Source organism: the organism of the source record quoted next, unplaced genomic scaffold (assembly GCF_019419815.1).
Source record: "Pyrus x bretschneideri cultivar Hongxiangsu unplaced genomic scaffold, Pyrus_bretschneideri_v1 Contig27, whole genome shotgun sequence".
Classification (NCBI taxonomy): Eukaryota; Viridiplantae; Streptophyta; class Magnoliopsida; order Rosales; family Rosaceae; genus Pyrus; species Pyrus x bretschneideri.
In genome coordinates this window covers 5,101,699-5,124,298 of record NW_025999579.1, presented here as the reverse complement: position 1 = coordinate 5,124,298, position 22,600 = coordinate 5,101,699, and the positions used below count along the sequence as shown (strand labels likewise).

At 39.6% G+C, this 22,600-nt stretch overlaps 1 protein-coding gene across 2 annotated transcripts; it reads right to left on the bottom strand.

Moving 5' to 3' along the window:
- Positions 1–1,954: 1,954 nt before the first annotated feature.
- On the bottom strand, positions 1,955–7,434 carry LOC125478899 (cytochrome P450 736A117-like). Of its 2 annotated transcripts, XM_048587692.1 has the most exons (3): positions 6,868–7,434; positions 2,902–3,405; positions 1,955–2,642 (listed from the first exon to the last, which is right to left on the bottom strand). In XM_048587692.1, the coding sequence occupies exons 1-3, from the start codon at positions 7,045–7,047 to the stop codon at positions 2,034–2,036; spliced, it is 1,293 nt and encodes a 430-aa protein (XP_048443649.1). In that variant the 5' UTR covers positions 7,048–7,434; the 3' UTR covers positions 1,955–2,033. The 2 variants fall into 2 exon arrangements, with proteins under 2 accessions (XP_048443649.1, XP_048443650.1); XM_048587693.1 differs by lacking the exon at positions 6,868–7,434 and having other exon boundaries at positions 2,902–3,870.
- Positions 7,435–22,600: the final 15,166 nt, after the last annotated feature.

Genomic DNA, 22,600 nt, shown 5'->3' with positions numbered 1-22,600 from the left:
ATTACAATTGGAGGGGGAAACCAACCATTCACTAGCATGACCAGATGTAATACCGACACGAGCAAGCCGGTGAGCAACTCCATTGGATTGGCGTCGAATGTGGGTGGATAAAGCTCCATGATTGAGGAGATAAGGGCCTTGATGTCCTCGACAACCTAACCAATTAAGGACAGATTGGGGGAAGGATCCTTCAAAGCCTCCAACAATCTGGAGGGAATCTGACTCAAATAAAATATCTTGAAAACATCTTTTATTCTCTTTGAAATAATCATAACAAAAATAATACTAGGCGATGTATAGGACATCAGTAAGACATAAGGGTTCAAATTGTTGATGACCACTGGCTCAATATAATGAGATAAAACTTTATAGTTCTTCATCTAAAATATGTTGTCCATAAGAGGAAATAAGAGTCATGTAATAGCAACTTTGGTTGAATTGTTGCAGCCAATTTAGAATACTGTACTACAAAATCTTACATCCATATTTGTATATTCCAACGCAAATTTCATTTTCCTTAGCAGATGTGCCACAGATTGCTCAATTTGAATATTCCAACTCAAATTTCATTTTCCTTGCCTCACTTCTATTTTCTTTTCCTTTGATTGACTTAGTTATTGGTTTCTATGTCATCTTTTATTTTCTTTGAAGTAAACATAAGAAAAAGAATACAAGGCGATGTATAGGACATCTGTAAGAGATAAGTTTTCAAATTGTTGATGACCACTGGATCGATATGATGAGCCAAAACTTTACCGTTCTTCGTCTAAATATGCCATCTGTAAGAGGAAATAAGAGTCACACAATAGCAACTTTGGTTGAATTGTTGCAGCCCATTTAGAATACCGCAATACAAAAACTTAGGAGCTGCGCATAAAGCTTTGGTTGAATTGTATGCATAGGTGACTTTCTCTTTCTTTCCCATTTTTTTTTAGAAAGGATGATAATGGATTAGGAGCTGCACATAATGCTTAATTTTCGGGCTATAATAGTAAAAACTTTACTTTCAAAGCCCTCACAATGCCCCAAAAAAGAACCAAGCCGTCAACTACAAGTAGGCTACTTTTTTTCCGAACAGGTTGTGTTTAAACCTTGCTTTTAAACATTTTCAGACCACATTTGGTGTCTAAAATTATGTTGTATTGAATAAAATGATCATTAAATTTAACCGTTTTTTATATGTTTTCTTTATTTTTTGCTAGTGTATGGTTTATTGAGGCACTTCTTATTTTTTTTATTTTTTTATTTTAACAAACGATACTATCCACACTAAGGAGAAGGGGGTGAGCCTAACCTCATAATGAGTTAGCAATAATGTGGTTTAAATTTTCCTTTGACAAGAATCGAACCTAAGAAAAATTAGGTATTGGACCGAAAGAAACAGGGAAAAAAAAAGGGTAAAGACCCTTTCATCCAAACAATTCCATGTAAGAGAAAAACAGTTCCAACAGACACAAATGCTCCAATAAGGATCACGAAAATGGCCAGCAATGTAAAGGTGAAAGGTTGCGTTGTGGAGGGGTTTTTCTTCTCAAATTAATGCGATGCATTTCGGCATACAAGTTTGTCTCACTTTTTTCTTTCTTTCTTTTCTTAGCCTTGTGGTGTTATTTATTCTGTTTTAGAGGAGTTAGGTTTCATATCCCCCTCTTTTCTTTGTATCTTCGTTGTTTTTGTTTCTAGAGGAGTAAGGTTTATGTCCTTCATTTTTTTCATGTATTTTAATTTATCTGTTTTTTCTTGTATTATGAGGGGTTATGTGTTTAAATTCCCCTATCTAAGTGTACCATTTTTCCGATATCAATAAAATTTCCCTGATAGAGTCGATATTTCCTTTAAAAAAAAAAAAAAACAAGTTTTGCGAAAACGAGGACGTTTCATTCACCATCATCATAGTTTCAAAGAAGAAAATTAAACCCTTTTTTGCCAGGTGAAGAAAAATTAAACCTAAATATATATAAATGGAATGGCAACGGCTGTTATTTATTTTATATATAGAACGTGTTAGCCGTTGCTATTCCATATAGCCTCTTTCAACATGAAAATGGAATAGCAACAGCTCTGAGAGCATTTTTTCTGTGTAGGGTTATACCAGTAGATTCAGTCATGTCTAAATCCTCCCCACTTGCTCCACCAGGCAACGTCCAGTCGAACTTGTACACGATATTTGCCAACGCAATCTCATTGACAGCCATGGCAAACTGAATTCCCGGACAGACCCTCCTACCAGCACCAAATGGAATTAACTGAAAGTCATTCCCTTTATAATCTATCTCACTATTCAAGAACCTTTCTGGCTCAAACTCCTCTGGTTTTTCATATAGTTTGGGATCTCTTCCAATTTGCCATGCATTGATCATAACGTGTGTCTTGGCTTTAATTTTGTAACCACCTATTTCCACGTCTTGTACCGCAATCCTAAGCGGTAATGGAACTGGTGGATGTAGGCGAAGAGTCTCCTTGATCACCGCCTTCAAGTAGTGCATTCCAATCAGATCATCTTCAGTTATGTGTTCTCCCTTTCGAACTATTTCTCGTACCTCATTCTGCAGCATTTTCATTACCCTAGGATGCCTTAAGAGCTCAGTCATTGCCCACTCCAGGACTGTATATGTGGTATCAGTGCCAGCAGCAAACATATCCTGCAACAGTTAATATTATTGATTAAAGTATTTGAAATACATATAATTACATAGAGGAAGAATTGTGTTAGTTTTAAAGGAAGGTAAGCAGCGGGAAGAATGATAACCTATCCGATTTGATTTACTATTCAACTGTAACTGTATGTGATTTAACACCGAAGTTTTGGATTTTCAGCTGTTTAATATCTAACATATGCACGAATCAGTTTATTTAATAGCATTCCAACAGAAACACAGAGACATAGAGAGAGATGATTACCAAGATGAGAGCCTTAATACTAACTGTCTCAAGAGGAAAACCTGCCAAGTTTTCTTTCTGAATTGCAAGCAAAACATCGACAAAATCCTGTTGGCCATCATCTCCACTCTTTGAACTTTGATCCATATGCTCTTGGACCACTTTATCTAAAAAGTCATCAAACATCTTAGCCACCTTATCGAACTTGGCTTCCAAACCGTTGACACGGCTCAACCAAGAAAGCCATGGGATATAGTCCCCAATGTTAGTAGTTCCCAATAACTCATTGAACTCCCCCAAAAGTCCCGCAAACTTCATCCCACCTTCACCACTGTACTTCCTCCCCAGAGCGACTCTACATACAACATCATTAGTAAGCCTCGCAAACATTTCGCTTAAATTCAAAACTGATGGTGATGACTTCATTATGTTGCTGATCATGGTTTTGGTTTCCTCTTCTCTGACGAAACGAAAAGAGCGAACCCTTTTGTTGCTCAAAAGATTTATGACACATATGCTTTTGACCTGCCTCCAATACTCACCATAAGGAGCAGATGCAACGTCTTTATAGTTGTAGAGAAGCTTTTCAAAGTTGGTGGACTTGGGTCGATCAGAAAATGTGAGGTCATGGGTTTTCATGATCTCCCGAGCTTCCTGAGCTGAAGAGACAATAAGGACAGGGACATGTCCGAAGTGAAGAAGCATGAGGGGGCCATGGCGTTGAGATAATGTTTGCAGTGAGCGATGAGGGTACAAGTCTATTTGGTGAAAGTTTCCAATGATAGGGAGCTTTGGCGGAGAAGGGGGTGATGAGGTTTTGTTGGTGGTTGTGGTGGAGGAGTACCATCTGTATATGAGAATGATGAAAATCGCCAGAAGTGTGAAGGCCAAAGGTTGCAAAAAGGAGGTGGTTTCATTCACCAGCATCATTGTCCTACCTGGTAAAAGAAAATGTGTTTTCGTGTATGTATTCTCTGTGCTCGTGTGTTTATATAATCCTACTTAATTTGTGGGGTAGGTGGCTTACTTTTTCTAGCAGATGTGCCATAGATTGCTCCATTTGTATATTCCAACGCAAATTTCATTTTCATTACCTTGTTTCTATATTCTTTTCCTTTGACTCACTTAATTATCCGTTTCTATGTCATCTTATATTTTCTTTGAAATAACCATAACAAAAAAAAAAAAAAAAAAAAAAAAAAAAAAAACAAGAACAGTGTACAAGGTGGTGTATAGGACATCTTTAAGACAAAAGTTTTCAAATTGTTGTTGGCCACTAGGTATGATGAGTTAAAACTTGGTAAGATTCACATAATCTGCAGCTTTTATTGAATTGTAGCAGCCAAATAGAATACTGCACTACAAAAGCTTAGCACAGAAAATATGTAAAGACGGATCTGTGCCTACCCCTTTTGCATAGTTGACTATAAGTATCTGCCTATCCCTTTGCAACTTAGTTCGATAGCAATTTGAAAACCTAAGCTTTTGTAGTGTAGTATTTTTTATTGGCTACAACAATTCGAACAAAGTTGCAGATTATGTGATTCTTATCTTCTTGGTCTATTTTGGACCAAGAACTATAAAGTTTTAACTCATTATATGTAGTGATCGTCAACAATTTGAAAAAAAAAAATATATATATATATATATATATAAGCTTTTTAGCAATTAGCATTTATTTTTGTTTTCATTTGGACAACGGATAGACACGCCCTATACCGATATCTCCAAATATTAGGATAAACACGTGCTGGCCGACACTTGAGGGTGACAAAGCCATTTTAAACATGCATACAAATAAAATATGTAGTTAGAAAGAAATATGTCATACAACTAATTAAGAATAATGCAAAAGAATTATTATAAAAAGGTACGAACCAAGGAATGGGTCCTACATAGAGAAGACTGAAGATATTTGTGCGGAAGTGTCCTGATGTCGGGATTGTATGCCTCGTATCTAACTCCTAAAGGGGCGCAAAATGAAGGGTGACTGGACCAAAGTTTATAATACTATTACTATTAATAAGAAAACTGTTTCTTTTTTAACTACTAACCCCCTATTTTCAAAACACATATGTAGTACTACATAATAAGTTTTTTGAAAACTCTAACATGCCATGAAAAACATTCGTAAAAAAAGTACATAAACAATGAAATTTCTCATAAAAACCATCGAACCGAATTTTTTTATTGAACACAAATGATTTCGAGCAGAAAATTAATAAAAAATTCATCGGAGGTTACGAATGACGAATATAGTATGATGCTTAATTAGAAAAGCTGTTTATTGATTTAAGTTTGCAGATCATCTCAGATGATTCTCTCCGTCAATACAAATTCCTAGAAATTAAAAATACTCCTACAATATATATGGAGGTTTCTTAATGCACCTTACAGGACAGCTATATACTGGTAACGTGAGGATCAAGTAATGAACTTTTGCTGCTATATGAGTAGAATCCTATTCATATTTTTATCACCAAAGCTTTGAAAATGGCTAAACTACTCTCGGTAGTGAGAGCATACCAAAAGCATGGCAATAAAATTTCACGACTCGCAAAAAGATTTGTCGCAACTAGTTATACAACTCTTGTTGATCCTTCACCTCCAGATACCCACACACACTTTCTCCGCAGCCAATTTCAATTTCGACAATTCAAAAACCACGACAAGATTTCGCAAATCCAATCCCATTAATTGGCTTGATTACTGGCTTGCTTAGTACCGGTAACCCCTGCGTTGATCTCTTTTTCAATGTGATCAAGCCGGAGAAAGCCAGCACTGCTTATGTGGAGGCCACCTGTATTTATCTGAAGCAACTGCTGCCGCTGGCCTGGTCGCGCAATCCCCTAACTACTCTCAAACTCATCTGTAATCTACAAGATGAAATGTTCTATACGGAAGCATTTGACAAGGCAGCGTATTGGCTCTGACAAGAGTATTGAATCCACCACAAATCTCTCCACCGCATCTGCTGTCAAAACGTGATCCCACCATTCTCTCCATATTGTTTTATGTAAATAATCAAGAGTTATTAGTTACCTTTTATGTTGTACAAAGTTAACTATAGGCTTGTACATATCTTGTATCAATATGATGAACAAATGATCAAGGGATTTATTCATAATACAGAACTGCTTCTCCTACTCTTCTCTGTCTGCCACTATCTATTTCTCTATAGGCTCCACCACAGTCACCCGAAGACCCTAATGTGCAACATCCCTTCTATTGCCGTGTCGTTCGGGTGTTTTATTGACCTGTCGAGATTTTGTACTTTCTTCTACAAGGAGAAAAGAGGAGGGGGGAGGAAGAAGAAGATGATGATGCCACCCTAGAAGAATTGACCAAGATGGCTATCGAGAGGTATGAGCGTGACCCAAATTACAAGTTGTTACACGACAGGGTTGCAGATGTTTACGTGGAACATTTGAAGTCCGATATGTAAATATTGAAGCGAAGTTTTAAGCGATCGGATATTGATGATGATGAACGGTACTCGTTGGCCAATGAGATGACTGACGCTGCTCGCTGTTGCTTTTCTTACAACTCCATGGACGCCAAAACCATCAATGCCACTTTGATATGTGAAAGCATTGCAAGGAAGTTTTTGATGACATTGAGGTTCCCACCATAAAACCAATATCAATGCCACTTTGATATGTGAAAGCATTACAAGGAAGTTTTTGATGAAATTGAGGTTCCATCATAAAACCAATTGGCAATATGGGAAGTAACCCAAGATCATATAAGCACATAGCAAACCTTGTCCCTCACCAATGTGGGACACCTCTCAACACGCCCTTGCACGTGTGGTGGATTTTCAAGCCTACATGTGGACAACAACTGGATGACGTGGAGCGCGTGTGGCCATTGGGCTTCACACGTGGACAACCTTGTTCTGATATCATTGTTCTGATACCATGATGAAATTGAGGTTTCACCATAAAACCAATTAGTAATATGAGGAGTAGCCCATATGCTTTTGACCTGCCTCCAATACTCACCATAAGGAGCAGATGCAACGTCTTTATAGTTGTAGAGAAGCTTTTCAAAGTTGGTGGACTTGGGTCGATCAGAAAATGTGAGGTCATGGGTTTCCATGATCTCCCGAGCTTCCTGAGCTGAAGAGACAATAAGGACAGGGACATGTCCGAAGTGAAGAAGCATGAGAGGGCCATGGCGTTGAGATAATGTTTGCAGTGAGCGATGAGGGTACAAGTCTATTTGGTGAAAGTTTCCAATGATAGGGAGCTTTGGCGGAGAAGGGGGTGATGAGGTTTTGTTGGTGGTTGTGGTGGAGGAGTATCATCTGTATATGAGAATGATGAAAATGGCCAGAAGTGTGAAGGCCAAAGGTTGCAAAAAGGAGGTGGTTTCATTCACCAGCATCATTGTCCTACCTGGTAAAAGAAAATGTGTTTTCGTGTATGTATTCTCTGTGCTTGTGTGTTTATATAATCCTACTTAATTTGTGGGGTAGGTGGCTTTCTTTTTCTAGCAGATGTGCCATAGATTGCTCCATTTGTATATTCCAACGCAAATTTCATTTTCATTACCTTGTTTCTATATTCTTTTCCTTTGACTTACTTAATTATCCGTTTCTATGTCATCTTATATTTTCTTTGACTTACTTAATTATCCGTTTCTATGTCATCTTAATTATCCTTCTATTGCCGTGTCGTTCGGGTGTTTTATTGACCTGTCGAGATTTTGTACTTTCTTCTACAAGGAGAAAAGAGGAGGGGGGAGGAAGAAGAAGATGATGATGCCACCCTAGAAGAATTGACCAAGATGGCTATCGACAGGTATGAGCGTGACCCGAATTATAAGTTGTTACACGACAGGGTTGCAGATGTTTACGTGGAACATTTGAAGTCCGATATGTAAATATTGAAGCGAAGTTTTAAGCGATCGGATATTGATGATGATGAACGGTACTCGTTGGCCAATGAGATGACTGACGCTGCTCGCTGTTGCTTTTCTTACAACTCCATGGACGCCAAAACCATCAATGCCACTTTGATATGTGAAAGCATTGCAAGGAAGTTTTTGACGAAATTGAGGCTCCATCATAAAACTAATTGGCAATATGGGGTGTTAAAGAAATCAACCCCATCTCATTAAAGGACCTACACAAATCTAGAATAAAGAATTCTAGAACATTCACTAAGGTTGGTTAGCTAGATTATCCAAGTTAAAGTAGTACTTTGTAGAAATGACTAGAATGTTGTTTCTTAAGTTGGTGGAAGAGTCTAGAAGAATGGTGAGGTTTCCACCAACATGCAAGATTAGTGTAGATAATTCTAGCTTAGGAAGTTAGTGGAATTATCTAGATATCTCTAGCATGGTGTGTCCATTATTCTCCAAGGTTCCATCCATGCCTATAAAAGGAGAAGGCATCCACACCATTTGTATCAACAAATCAACAAATCAACAAATCAACCAAGCAAGCTTGTAAGCAAGCAAGCAAGTGAGAGTGAGAAGAAAGAATAGTCTTGTAAGAGTGTGAGTGCTTTAGAGTTTGTCTCTAGAAAGTGAGTGAGTGTCATAGCTTCTCAAGAGTGTCTTTGATAGTTTGTGTTGTAATATTTGTTTGTGTAATACAAGTAATTTGTTTACTTGTATTGTCTCTCCAACACTTGTGTTAGAGTTGTGTACTTTAAGTTTTTCACCCCAACAATTGGTATCAGAGCGGTACGATCAGGGACCGTCTCTATTGAAGCTTTTGAGAATCGTAAGAAGTTTAGTACTTTGCAAGATTATTCGTTAATCTTGTTCGGCTTATCGAAGCTCTGCCGACACGATGGGAGATCTTCAAGTTGTTGGAGCAATCAAGAAGTTGAACAACAAAAATTACAACATGTGGGTGACATGTATGGAGTCTTACCTACAAGGCCAAGATCTTTGGGATGTTGTCGGCGATAATGAAGTTACGCAGCCACAAGAAGACACCAGCGGTGCTTTGAGGAAGTGGAAGATCAAGGCAGGAAAGGCCTTGTTTGCCTTAAAAACCACAATTGAAGATGACATGTTAGAGCACATACGGAAGGCCAAGACACCAAAAGAAGCATGGGACACCTTCGCCACACTCTTTTCAAAGAGGAACGATACAAGACTGCAGCTTCTCGAGAATGAGTTGTTATCAGTGGCCTAAAGGGACATGACGATTGCGCAGTATTTCCACAAGGTAAAGTCTATTTGCCGTGAAATTTCTGAATTAGATCCTAGTGCTGCCATTGTAGAATCCAGGATAAAAAGAATAATTATCCATGGATTGAGACCCGAATATCGAGGCTTCATTGCCGCTGTACAAGGATGGCCGACCCAACCATCACTTGTTGAGTTCGAGAATTTGCTTGCCGATCAAGAAGCTTTGGCAAAGCAAATGCGAGGGGTCTCGTTAAAAGGTGAGGAGGAAGCGCTCTACACCAAAAGTAAAGGCAGCTTTAAGCAACGTGCTGGTGGTGGATCTAAAAGAAATGGTGACAAGGAAAAAGGTCATCAAGGAGGAAGGAGTTCTCGGCCAGGGGGAGCTCCGAAGTATCACGGCAACCGTGGTTAGTCCCAAAATAATAAAAGATTTGAGGGCAAGTGTTACAATTGTGGAAAGAATGGCCACATGGCGAAGGATTGCTGGTTCAAAAGGCCTGCAGAAAGTAACGTCGCCAACTCAGAGAAGAAAATTGAAGATGATTGGGATGTCGTTGCGTCTCTAGCTGTGGAGGAAGAATGGGGCGCAGAAGCATCATCTTGTTGGTGCTCAGAAAATGAGGCGTCACCTGACCCAAAAGAGTTTGAAGATACGTTGCAAGGGAAACTGGGAGACCAAGCTGCCCAAATCCAATCAAGTCCGGATGAGCCTGAAGATTTGCTTGCTGGAGACGATGTCGAGCAAGAAGTACCTAAGAGTCCTTGGCAAACAGGTGTGTACCAACAACCACAAGAAGTTAGACCTAGTAGAGTATAAGTATCAACTCCACAATCACAACTAAGAAGGTCAACAAGAGTACGAAAGCCAAATCCTAAATATACTAATGCTGCCATAACTGATGGAGCACCAAAAGAACTTGAGGTGTTTGAAGAAGCATCACAGAGTTCTGAATGGATAAGAGCTATGGAAGAAGAAATCACTACGCTTAAGCAGAATCAGACTTGGGATTTGGTGCCAAAGCCAAGGGATGTGAAACCCATATCCTGCAAATGGGTGTACAAGATAAAGCGTCGTCCTGATGGTTCAGTTGAAAGGCACAAGGCTCGGTTGGTGGCTCGAGGCTTCTCTCAGCAATATGGACTAGACTACGATGAAACGTTTAGTCCAGTAGCAAAGTTACAACCGTACGAGTCCTACTTGCACTTGCAGCTAACAAAAATTGGAATCTATACCAGATGGATGTGAAGAATGCTTTCTTGCATGGAGAGTTAGATCAGGAGATCTACATGATGCAACCAATGGGCTTTGAAAGTAAAGTTCATCCCGAGTACATGTGCAAGTTGAGGAAAGCACTCTACGGTCTAAAACAAGCACCAAGGGCGTGGTACGGTAAAATTGCAGAATTTCTAACGCAAAGTGGCTACTCAGTGGCGCATGCAGATTCCAACTTATTTGTTAAAGCTAATGGAGGAAAGTTAGCTATCGTGCTGGTGTACGTGGATGACCTAATCATCACTGGCGATGATGAGGTTGAAATTTGTCGAACAAAAGAAAATTTGTCAGTTCGGTTCAAGATGAAAGAGCTTGGACAACTCAAGCACTTTCTTGGATTAGAGGTTGATCGCACACAAGAAGGCATATTTCTGTGTCAACAAAAGTATGCAAAAGACTTGTTGCAGAAGTTTGGGATGCTTGAATGCAAGCCAATCTCAACACCGGTGGAACCTAATGCCAAGATGTGTGCACATGAAGGCAGAGACTTGGAAGATGCAACAATGTATCGACAATTGGTAGGTAGTCTGATCTATCTGACTTTGACTCGACCTGACATTTCTTATGCAGTTGGTGTTATGAGTCGATACATGCAAAATCTAAAGAAGCCTCATCTAGAAGCGGTTCGACGAATATTAAGATATGTAAAGAGTACAATTGACTATAGTCTCTTGTACAAGAAAGGAGAAGATGGTAAGTTGGTTGGCTATTGTGATGCAGATTTTGCAGGAGATCACGACACCAGGAGATCGACCACTGGGTATGTCTTCAAAATTGGTTCTGGAGTAGTTTCGTGGTGCAGCAAGAGACAACCAACGGTGTCTTTGTCAACCACAGAAGCAGAGTATAGAGCAGCAGCAATGGCAGCTCAAGAGAATGCATGGCTGGTACAGTTGATGAGTGATCTACATCAACTAGTAGATTATCCAGTACCATTGTACTGTGATAACCAATCGGCAATTCGCTTGGCGGAAAATCCGGTCTTTCATGCAAGAACTAAACATGTGGAGTTACATTATCATTTCTTTAGAGAAAAGGTCTTGCAAGAAGAGATTGAGATGAGACAAATCAATACAGATGAACAAGTTGCGGACTTGTTCACTAAAGGTTTGAGTACCGGCAAGTTTGAAAAGTTTCGTCGTCAACTCGGCATGAAGAGAAGAATGAGATGGTGTTGAGGGGGAGTGTTAAAGATATCAACCCCATCTCATTAAAGGACCTACACAAATCTAGAATAAAGAATTCTAGAACATTCACTAAGGTTGGTTAGCTAGATTATCCAAGTTAAAGTAGTACTTTGTAGAAATGACTAGAATGTTGTTTCTTAAGTTGGTGGAAGAGTCTAGAAGAATGGTGAGGTTTCCACCAACATGCAAGATTAGTGTAGATAATTCTAGCTTAGGAAGTTAGTGGAATTATCTAGATATCTCTAGCATGGTGTGTCCATTATTCTCCAAGGTTCCATTCATGCCTATAAAAGGAGAAGGCATCCACACCATTTGTATCAACAAATCAACAAATCAACAAATCAACCAAGCAAGCTTGTAAGCAAGCAAGCAAGTGAGAGTGAGAAGAAAGAATAGTCTTGTAAGAGTGTGAGTGCTCTAGAGTTTGTCTCTAGAAAGTGAGTGAGTGTCATAGCTTCTCAAGAGTGTCTTTGATAGTTTGTGTTGTAATATTTGTTTGTGTAATACAAGTAATTTGTTTACTTGTATTGTCTCTCCAACACTTGTGTTAGAGTTGTGTACTCTAAGTTTTTCACCCCAACATGGGGAGTAACCCAAGATCATATAAGCACATAGCAAACCTTGTCCCTCACCAATGTGGGACACCTCTCAACACGCCCTTGCACGTGTGGTGGATTTTCAAGCCTACATGTGGACAACAACTGGGTGACGTGGAGCGCGTGTGGCCATTGGGCTTCACACGTGGATAACCTTGTTCTGATACCATGATGAAATTGAGGTTTCACCATAAAACCAATTAGCAATATGGGGAGTAGCCCAAGATCATATAAGCACATAGCAAACCTTGTCCCTCACCAATGTGGGACAACTCTCAACAGTTTTTTCCCCGAGAATCATATCCAGAATATCAAGGTATTGATGACGCTCAATACGCTACAAAAATTGAAAACCGGCTCAGGAAGGAGGTTTTGGATCCCCTGCAGAAGGCCGTCAGTTGTGGACGCCCCATAAAGCAAGGAAAGCTCTGCGAGGTTGAGAGGTATTTGGAGGAGGTGAAAGCAGACAAGTCCAAGATTGAACCCGGTGCTTGGCTTCCACCCAGATCATGGCCTTTGCGGATCAACCCAATGTTGGGGAAGTGGCTAAGCTTCAATGGAAAACAATGGTGGAGGACATGAAAAAACAAGGCAAGATGAAAAACTGTTTGGCTGTATGTGACAACGGCATAAAATTCATAAGGGGAAAGGCGACTGAGGTCTCGCTGGCTTTGGGACTTTTGGTGTCTGAATTGACCCAAGAGCCATGAACGGAAGGGTGGTCAGTTGGCACTCAACTCTACAAACGATACAAGGCCATGATCTAAAGTCCAAGTCCGAGTTTGTGACGATGATGGACTTTGAGGTCACGGGAGAAACGGACTTTATATTGAGAAAGTGTTTGACTCGATTTTGGAACTGGCAGTGAACGAGAATTTGCAGCCAGAGCAGATGGTCAAGAAGGTGTTTGTGTTCAGCAAGCAACAATTTAGCCATGACGCTTATTCTTATGGGAAGATGATTACAATAAAATAACGAGGAAGTTTGAGGCAAATGGGTACGGTGATGCGGTTTCACACATAGTGATTTGGTTTATGTTATATCCTTGCCTTGATTGGAGATCGGGATGCCTTGGACACAATGGGGGATAACTATGTTGAGTGGCTTCTCTGAATATTTGCTCAAGTTGTTCTTGGAGAATGATGGGGAAATTGGCCCAGAGCATGTCATGGAAGCAGCCATCTCAGAAGAAAAATATCAAAAACTGGCTGTAGTGGACTGATCCAAGATGATCATCCATCATCCATTTTAATTAATTTTCTTTTTTCCTAAGGGGATGGTATGAGGGAGGCTTGATTTTAACTAGTTTTTAATTCCTATTATCTAAATTTTACATGATTATTAATAAATAGTGGCAGTATTAACCATGGTTTGAAAAGACGCACGATAGCGCGTAATATAGTACGTTATATCGCATTGTGAAAGAGATTTTGCAATATAACGCAAAAATATCACAATACTCTCAAATAATATTTGATTTTGATGCGCAATATGCCACACTAAATTTGTTTGATGTTCCTTTAGTCGACGACGATCTCCACATCCATCCATTCAATGAAAATAACTATGCTGCTAATGATATTTTGCAACAAATTTAAGAAGAGGAAAATGAAAGATGTTGTAGTGACGGACGGTGATGGTAGTTTGCATGGTGATGATATTCTTGATGATGATGATTACAGTGAGTAAAGTCTAGTATATATGTGTTTTGGTGCAATTTAGTCATTACCATTTTACGTATGCAAGTCTAGTTTACGCGAAACGGCTATATAGAGCGTCATTGCATGGCAAAATCTCCCACGATACACCTTATGCGATGCCGTTTCAAACTATGATATTAATTGCAGAGATGTTAAAAGGTGTGCAAATGAACTCGAAGAGGATGCTTATAATTTTATTAACAATGAAATTCTCTTACTTTTTTTTTTTTCTTTCTGCTGCTTAGTCTATCTCATCGTTTGTGCTTTGATTGTATGGGGGTGATGGTGCTCTTTCCTTTACTGGATTTTCCCTTTCGAGTTTTAATTTATGGTGAGGTTTTGAGTGAGGCCAGTGCTATTACCCTTCCATTTTGTAACCCTCTTTGTTGAAGGAATCCAATGTTCAATTAAAAAAAAAAAAAAAAATCATTTTTAACTGAAATGGTCTTTCAGATTGACATAACCACTTACTTTAGCTCGCGACAATAAAAATTGATAGAAGTGGCCATTGACTTTGTCTATCGTAATCATTTTTATCCTATCATAAAAAATTTGTCATTATCCTCGTTAAATTGTCAATGTAAATCATATAGTTGCATTCAAAACAAATTTGTATGCACTAAATGAGGATGGCCTCATTGCATGGAAACTCATAATAATTTTCACTGATAATAAAAAAAATGAACTAAATTGAATTATATAAGATAGCAGATGATGCTTTACCACAATGGTTGAAAACAACTATTTCAATTCATAATGGTGTGGATTCAATTCCACTGATTCCCCTTCCCCTCTAATGCCAATAACTATTTAAACATACTTATTTTATATACTGCTAACTATCTGACCGTCAAAATAGTGATTTGAATAAATACTTGTAAACAGAAAAATATCCCATGTGTCCAAATATTTTATTATTCTATCCTTCAAACGCAGCGTTTCACATCGGTACTAGACTCTCACTGGTAGCAAACGACACGGGGCTGAAAACAGCCCCAATCCGAGAACTTTCTGAAATTTCTTCGTCGGTTTCTCACTCACACTCACATTTTGTTTGGACGAAAAAATTTAAGATTATTGTGGATTTTAAAATGACATAAGTGAAATGATGAGATTTTATTTTTTAGAACTTGTGAATTTTCTTGTTTCGCTAACCTAAAATAACAATATAATTGAATATGGAATTTGTTATTTTTAAACTTTCAATCATAGAAGTTGGGAAATGACACATATTTACATGAAATTTAAACTTGAAAATTGGACTTACCAAATTTCAAATTTTTTTTTCATGCAAAAAATCTAAATTTATATATTTATGAATACAAACAAAAGAATTGGTTTATAAATTCTTATTTTTATTCAAATTCTAAATCTCAAATCTCAAGTATAATAGTGTCAGTTTCGTAAAGCTCTTTGGAAATGGAAGCTCTCGGATTTCCTTCTTGATAGGGATTTTACCACTTGCAAAAGTAGGGATAAAAACACTTAAAAAATACTTGCAAGAGAACAAGGTAGTTGTAGTACAAACGGCTCAAGTAAGGTCGTTTTTTGCAGGGATTGAAAGAATAATTTGTGTAAATATCAAATCTTAATTAATTATTTGAAAACAAGGATTGGAAGATGTTGGTTTTGAATTTAAAAATAATAAAAACGAATTTAATTAAAATGAATAAAGAAATTAGCAAAGTAAAGAAAACAAAGGAAAACGTTTTGAAAACCAAATTGTAAAAGCCTACGGTTCTGCCGTCCTCTTAACAATCCTATGTAGATTTACCAATTACTTACGAATTACCCATGCAACTTTGAATGTTAGGTTTTCCTAATGCATATTCTACTCGTGGTATTCAAGCTAGAACGTATATCAAATATGCAATCCATCTGTGGTATTCAGATCAAATATAAACATGCAAGAGTCATTATGCTTTGTGAAAACCTTTTGAAAAACCATGCAACCCCTAGGACGTGGTATTCATCCTAGGTGAAATTACAACTATCAATCACAAGAAGCAATACTTAATTCCCTAGTGGTATTCCGATCTAATTGCATCCGATTCCTTATCTAAACATCATAATGGTAGCTAAGCATTAAGATATATAGATAGTTTAAAGCACAATGATTAATAATTAAAAACATGCATGCATTGATACATCTCGGCCCGGGGTCCACCACATCCCGGCCCGCTCCACCACCGTAGCACGATATTGTCTACTTTGGGCCCCGACCACGCCCTCACGGTTTGTTTATGGGAACTCACACGAGAACTTCCCAGTGGGTCACCTACCATGGGAGTGCTCTTGCGCGCTACTCGCTTAACTTCAGAGTTCCCATAGAACCCGAAGCCAATGAACTCCTAAAAGGCCTCGTGCTAGGTAGGGATGGGAATATACATATAAGGATCACTCCCCTGGGTGATGTGGGATCTTACAATCCACCCCCTTTAGGGGCCCGACGTCCTCGTCGGCACACCACGGCCATGGTTAGGCTCTAATACCAAATTGTTACATTCCGACCAGAGGTCCACCACATCCTGGGCCTGCTCCACCATCGTAGCACGATATTGTCCGCTTTGGGCCCCGACCACGCCCTCATGGTTTTGTTTCTGGGAATTCACACGAGAACTTCCCAGTGGTTCACCCATCATGGGAGTGCTCTCGTGCACTACTCGCTTAACTTCGGAGTTCCCATGGAACCCGAAGCCAGTGAGTTCCCAAAAGGCCTTGTGCTAGGTAAGGATGGGAATGTACATATAAGGATCACTCCCTTGGGCGATGTGGGATCTTACAATCCACCCTCCTTAGGGGCCGGATATCCTCGTCGGCACACCACAGCCAGGGTTAGGCTTTGATACCAAATTGTCACATCCAAGCCCGGGGTCCATAACATCCCGAGCCCACTCCACCACCGTAGCACGATATTGTCCGCTTTGGGCCCCAATCACGCCCTCACGGTTTTGTTTCTGGGAACTCACACGAGAACTTCCCAGTGGGTCACCCATCATGGGAGTGCTCTCGCGCGCTACTCGCTTAACTTCGGAGTTCCCATGGAACCCGAAGCCAATGAGCTTCCAAAAGGCCTTGTGGTAGTTAGGGATAAGAATATACATATAAGGATCCCTCATCTGGGCGATGTGGGATCTTACAATCCACCCCCTTAGGGGCTCGACGTCCTCGTCGGCACACATCCCGACCCAAGGTCCACCATATCCCGGGCTTGTTACACCACCGTAGCACGATATTGTCCGCTTTGGGCCCCGACTAGGCCCTCACGGTTTTGTTTTTAGGAACTCACACGAGAACTTCCCAGTGGGTCACCCATCATGGGATTGCTCTTGCGTGCTACTCGCTTAACTTCGGAGTTTCGATAGAACCCGAAGCCAGTGAGCTCCCAAAAGGCCTCATACTAGGTAGGGATGAAAGTATACATATATGGATCACTCCCCTGGGCGATGTGGGATGTTACAATCCACCCCTCTTAGGGGCCCGACGTCCTTGTTAGCACACCACTAATTGTCATATCTCGGCCCGGGCCCTCACCACATCCCGGGCCCAACTTCGTCGTAGAACAATATTGTCCGCTTTAAGTCTCGACCACACCCTCACGTTTTTTATTTCTGGGAACTCACACGAGAACTTCCCAGTGGGTCACCCATCATGGGAGTGCTCTGGCGCGCTACTCGCTTAACTTCGGAGTTCCCATGGAACTTGAAGCCAGTGAGCTCCCAAAAGGCCTCTTGTTAGGTAGGGATGAGAATATACATATAAGGATCACTCCCCTGGGTGATGTGGGATCTTACATGCATAATATCATAAGCAATTAAATAAAAACTACATATTCATGCTAAGACTCAAGGCATCATCCTAGCAAACGTAAATTAGTTATGAACAACCATAAAACAAAAGGAATTTATTGAAATAGAAAAAGGATATAAAACACCTTGAAAATAAACTTGAATTGTCAAAAGCAATTCTTTGAATAGTGCGCGTTCTCCTCAACCTAATGGCTAAAAAGTCTTATTTATACTACTACAAAATAAAACCCTTCCTAGAAAATGTCTTAGAATAAAACTAGGAAACATAATAAAATAATAAAACAGAAAATAATAGGTTTCCTATTTAAGCTAAAATTCGGATTTTTCAGAAAATCAGACTTTTAACCGACCAAAACAACTTCAATTTGGTCTCAAAAGGTCTCTTTTGAAAGCTGAAGACATCCCCTACAAATCCTTAAAAGGAATCTTTCTTAAAATATGCCATCTTGATCTCCAAAATGCCCAAAACGTTCAGAAACTTCAATTTGGGAAACGCTGGGCCTTCTTTTCTTCGCCAAGGTCAAACGCCTTGGTAGAAAAATCTGAAACTTTGATACAATCATCTTGAAAGGCACATGAACATCCTCCAATTGGAATCACTCTAAAATTCATCTGTTTGATTACTTTTTGCTCTACAATAAGTTGAATGTCCTACATTGAGAGTATATAACAAAATATTAAAATTCTACCAAAATAACCAATAAATTAACACTAAGATTAGGGTAAAATATATGGTATAATATCACCTCATCACTTGTCTCAACACCCACAACATTTCGTGCTCCAGTTCTCAGAAACGAAAAGCCACCAAACCACCAAGGCAAAGAACAAAATTTTCAAGCATTTCATCTCCCTCTTCCCTAAAACTCACCCTCTTACAGAAAGTTACCATTTTGTATGTGAATTGTCCACCTTTTTCATGTTCTAATTGTTGGGTATATTGTAATTTTCATGTTTTTGAGTATTTCCTAATGTGTGTTGTTCTTGTTCTTGATGTTAACTTACCATTTTGTATGTAAATTCTCCACTTTTTTCATGTTGTAATTATTGAGTTTGTTTTTATTTTAATGTTTTTAATGTTTTCTAATGTGGACTGTTCTTGTTCTTAATGTTGATCAGCGGAGGAGTGCCACTCGGATGCAGGTTGACAGTGAAGGTTACGAGTTGAAGCAAATGAGGGACATGGCTGCTGCCAAAAAGAGATGGGAAGCTCTGGTATGTTGCTCGATTCCTATGAAATTCGAAGACCGAAACAAAACCATTTTTTATTTAAATGTGCTTAAGTGAGCTACTTAATGGGAATTTGAGAAAAGAAAGTAACATTCTTTTAGTTCAACTATTTTGTTTCTGGAGGTTGTATAATTTGTTCTGCGTATGCTAAATTTGAAAATATTGTCTTATAACAGGTATGTCAGAAAACCCATAGTATTTGTCACATCCCGGCCCCGGGGGACCACTTTTCGGGTCCGCTCCACCACCGTAGCATGATATTGTCCGCTTTGGGCCCCAACCACGCCCTCACGATTTTGTTTCTGGGAACTCACACGAGAACTTCCCGATGGGTCACCCATCTTGGGAATGCTCTCACGTGCTACTCGCTTAACTTCGGAGTTCCGATGGAATCCAAAGCCAATGAGCTCCCAAAAGGCCTCGTGCTAGGTAGGGATGAGAATATACATATAAGAATCACTCCCCTGGGCGATGTGGGATGTCACAATCCACCCCCCTTAGGGGCCCGACGTCCTCGTCGGCACACCACGACCAGGGTTAGGCTCTGATACCAAATTGTCACATCCCGGCCCGGGGGGGGGGGACCACTTCCCGGGCCAACTCCACCACCGTAGCACGATATTGTCTGCTTTGGACCCCGACCACGCCCTCACGGTTTTGTTTCTGGAAACTCACACGAGAACTTCCCGATGGGTCACCCATCCTGGGAATGCTCTCGCGCGCTACTCGCTTAACTTCGGAGTTCCGATGGAACCCGAAGCCAGTGAGCTTCCAAAAGGCCTCGTGCTAGGTAGGGATGGGAATATACATATAAGGATCACTTCCCTGGACGATGTGGGATGTCACAGTATTCTTGTGATTTGCTTTGTTCATGTGATAAACCTCATATTCATTGTTTGTTTTTTCAACAGCCAGTTCGTGGCCAAAGTTAGTGAGAAGTTTCCAGAAGATACAGATCTTATCATTGCATGTCAGACGGGATTGAGGTACTTTTTTTTGTCACAAAGATTGTAGTTTCGGTTATAACTGGTTTATAATGAGACATTTGGAAGTTCTTCTATGACATATTCTGTTTTGGTTTTCTTATTATCGACATGATTGAGATTATAATTTCATACATGGTCTCCTCACTTTCATAATTTACTAACCGTAGACTCGAAGACTCGAAGACTTTTAGAAAACTATAATGAAGATGTTCTCCCAAATTTATGAAGATTATGTAATCATTTGCTATCTTCTCCTAAAAAAAGTGATACTATAAACTAGGAGGAGACTGTCAAAGGATCAAAAGGGAGAATCTTAATTCAGCTGTTGATTTGTTTGGCGAAATTCTAGACATCAGACCCATGTTTTAGTCCAGGTTGAATATTTTGGCTCCAGCTCGAACAGAGAAGAGTAGTTTGTAACTTTTAACTCTACCTTACACTCTGGTCTAAATACATGGAAAAGAAGACAATGTGAATTACTTGAATTGAAATGAATCAATCACAAATTTCACTACCGTCACCTTTCATGGCAGATCTCTGGCTGCTTGCAAGCAGCTGTACAACACAGGCTATAAAAACCTTTTCTTGGTTCAAGGAGGTGCAGAGGCTGCTGAAGAAGAGGTACTCATGGTTTTAGTGTTTAGATATTCTTTTTTGTAATATTCATTTCTATGTATATTTTCTTTTTCGGTGCTTTTGTTGTGAACCAAACTGAAAAAGTCTGTTAATGTAGTTAGTCTCATCTTATGTGGGAGCAGGATCTTGTCAGAGAAGGCCCTCTGCCATTTAAGTTTGCTGGAATTGGTGGGCTTTCAGAATTCCTTGGGTAACTATCTGGTCTTGCTCACTTTTCGTTATAATTGGTAACTACGTTGTCGTGACTCGTGATGCAAACTGGACTTTTGTTTCTGATGCATATTAAAATACAATTTGAAGACAGTTCTTATACAGATTTATCAGAATGTGTATTTATTTCCCAATCCCCAATCCACAGTTGGACAGATCAGCAAAAAGCTGCAGCTGCCAAAGAAAATTGGAGTTACCGATTAGTGTTCTCTGCCGGACTGGTACTTATTCCCATTAACGTGTTTGCTAAAATGGCCGGCTACCTAACTTTCAAGCGTCTAATCTCAATTTGAATGGTTTTTTAGGCACAGGTCGGAGTCATTCTCCTTGCCGATGCCTTGTTTCTTGGTGCTCAGCATTTAGGACGTTATCTTCAGGATATAAGATCACTCTGAGGTTAAACACTTGTGCTTGAAGTACTTGATTGTATATCAAGATACAACATTTTGCGGTACTGGTTCACCAGAGATAACAGATTTACCAAGGATAACAATGTTGGAAGTCACAGTGCCTCAGTGCCAAGGATAAACTATACCTGCTTTCTTAAAATTTTTCTGTTACACATTATCCTTATTTTTCAATTTCAGTTACAAATTGTTGAAGGAATGAAGTGTGTCCCGATGGGTTTAGGACTAGCTTCTAGGTTAAGTTACCCTGGGTGTATCTCTAGGGTAATCTTAAGCCCATACTTGTTGTAAATCTGCTCTCCCCAAATTTCTCAGACGTTGAGGTTAACACCAATCAACGTCTATGTTCAGTTCTCTTGAACGAGTTCAATTATCTTCCTTGGTCTCAAGTTGTTTCACTAGCTCTCGAAGGCAGAGGGAAATTAGGGTTTGTCGATGGAATCATGGAGGCACTAGACAGCTCCTCTTCAACATACAGTGCATGGCTTTGCAAGGATCATCTTGTCATGTCCTTACTCCTCAACACCATGGAGAAACATGTTGCTGAGCTTTTCAGCTATTACAATTCGTCACTTGATCTTTGGAAAGCCTTGCAAGATATGTATGGAAATCAAAACAATTATGCATGTGTCTTTCAACTAAAAGAAGGACATTGCTGGTGCCCAACAAGAAGGAAATGCGTTTGTTCAACACTATTAGAGTCTCAAGGCTATGTGGAATGAGTTGGATGTATATCTCCCTCATACCACAGACCCTTCCACTCTCCTAAAAAAAGTTGAGGAAGACATAATCTATCAGCTGTTAGGGAGTTTGAACTCCGAATACGAGGACCTAAGGAGTCACATATTGATGAGTCAAGAACTACCCACCTTCAACAATGTCTGTGCAACTATTCAATGAGAAGAAGCAAGGAAGAAAGTGACAAATGTTGAGCACAATTCGAGATTGACTGAGACTGGTGCATATGCCTCAAACTACAAGAACTTAGAGGCAAAAGGGTACAAGGGAAGAAATACACACCTAAAATGCAAATACTGCAATGATGTTGGTCATGTGGAAGAAAAGTGTTGGGAACTTCATCCTGAACTCAAGCCTAAGTTTAGCAAAGATGGGAAGATGATACCAAGGTCCTCACAACAATTTCACTCTCAACCCAAGGCTTAACTTGCTAATGCTCACTCTCCTACTATCTCACAAGGATCTATGGAGTTCACTGCCAATCCATTGTCACTCATCAATGAATTTGCAGTCTATCTTCAAAGTAAGGGACATGGAGGAGATTCACAAGCTCAAGGCAAGGATGAGGCTAGTCATACAACTATGTTGGGACAATTTGTCAGCTTTATTGCTAGAAATAAGAAGGTACCACGGGAGGAAGCACCAGGTATACTTAAAGCCTTCACTACTGCTCTATTGACTGTTGGAAATGTGCCCTAAAACCAATCATATGATGATACTTTACGGACATTTCAGAAAGTTAAACTAATGTAGTTTAAATGTAAAGGGCAAAGATTATTGTTTGAGCCGTCTCATATA

Bases quoted from the DNA above. Each gene is read 5' to 3' on its own strand.
- LOC125478899 (XM_048587693.1), bottom strand. From the start codon at position 3,810: ATGATGCTGGTGAATGAAACCACCTCCTTTTTGCAACCTTTGGCCTTC. The intron at 2,643-2,901 runs GTAATCATCTCT...TAACTGTTGCAG, and splicing joins GTATTAAGGCTCTCATCTTG to GATATGTTTGCTGCTGGCAC.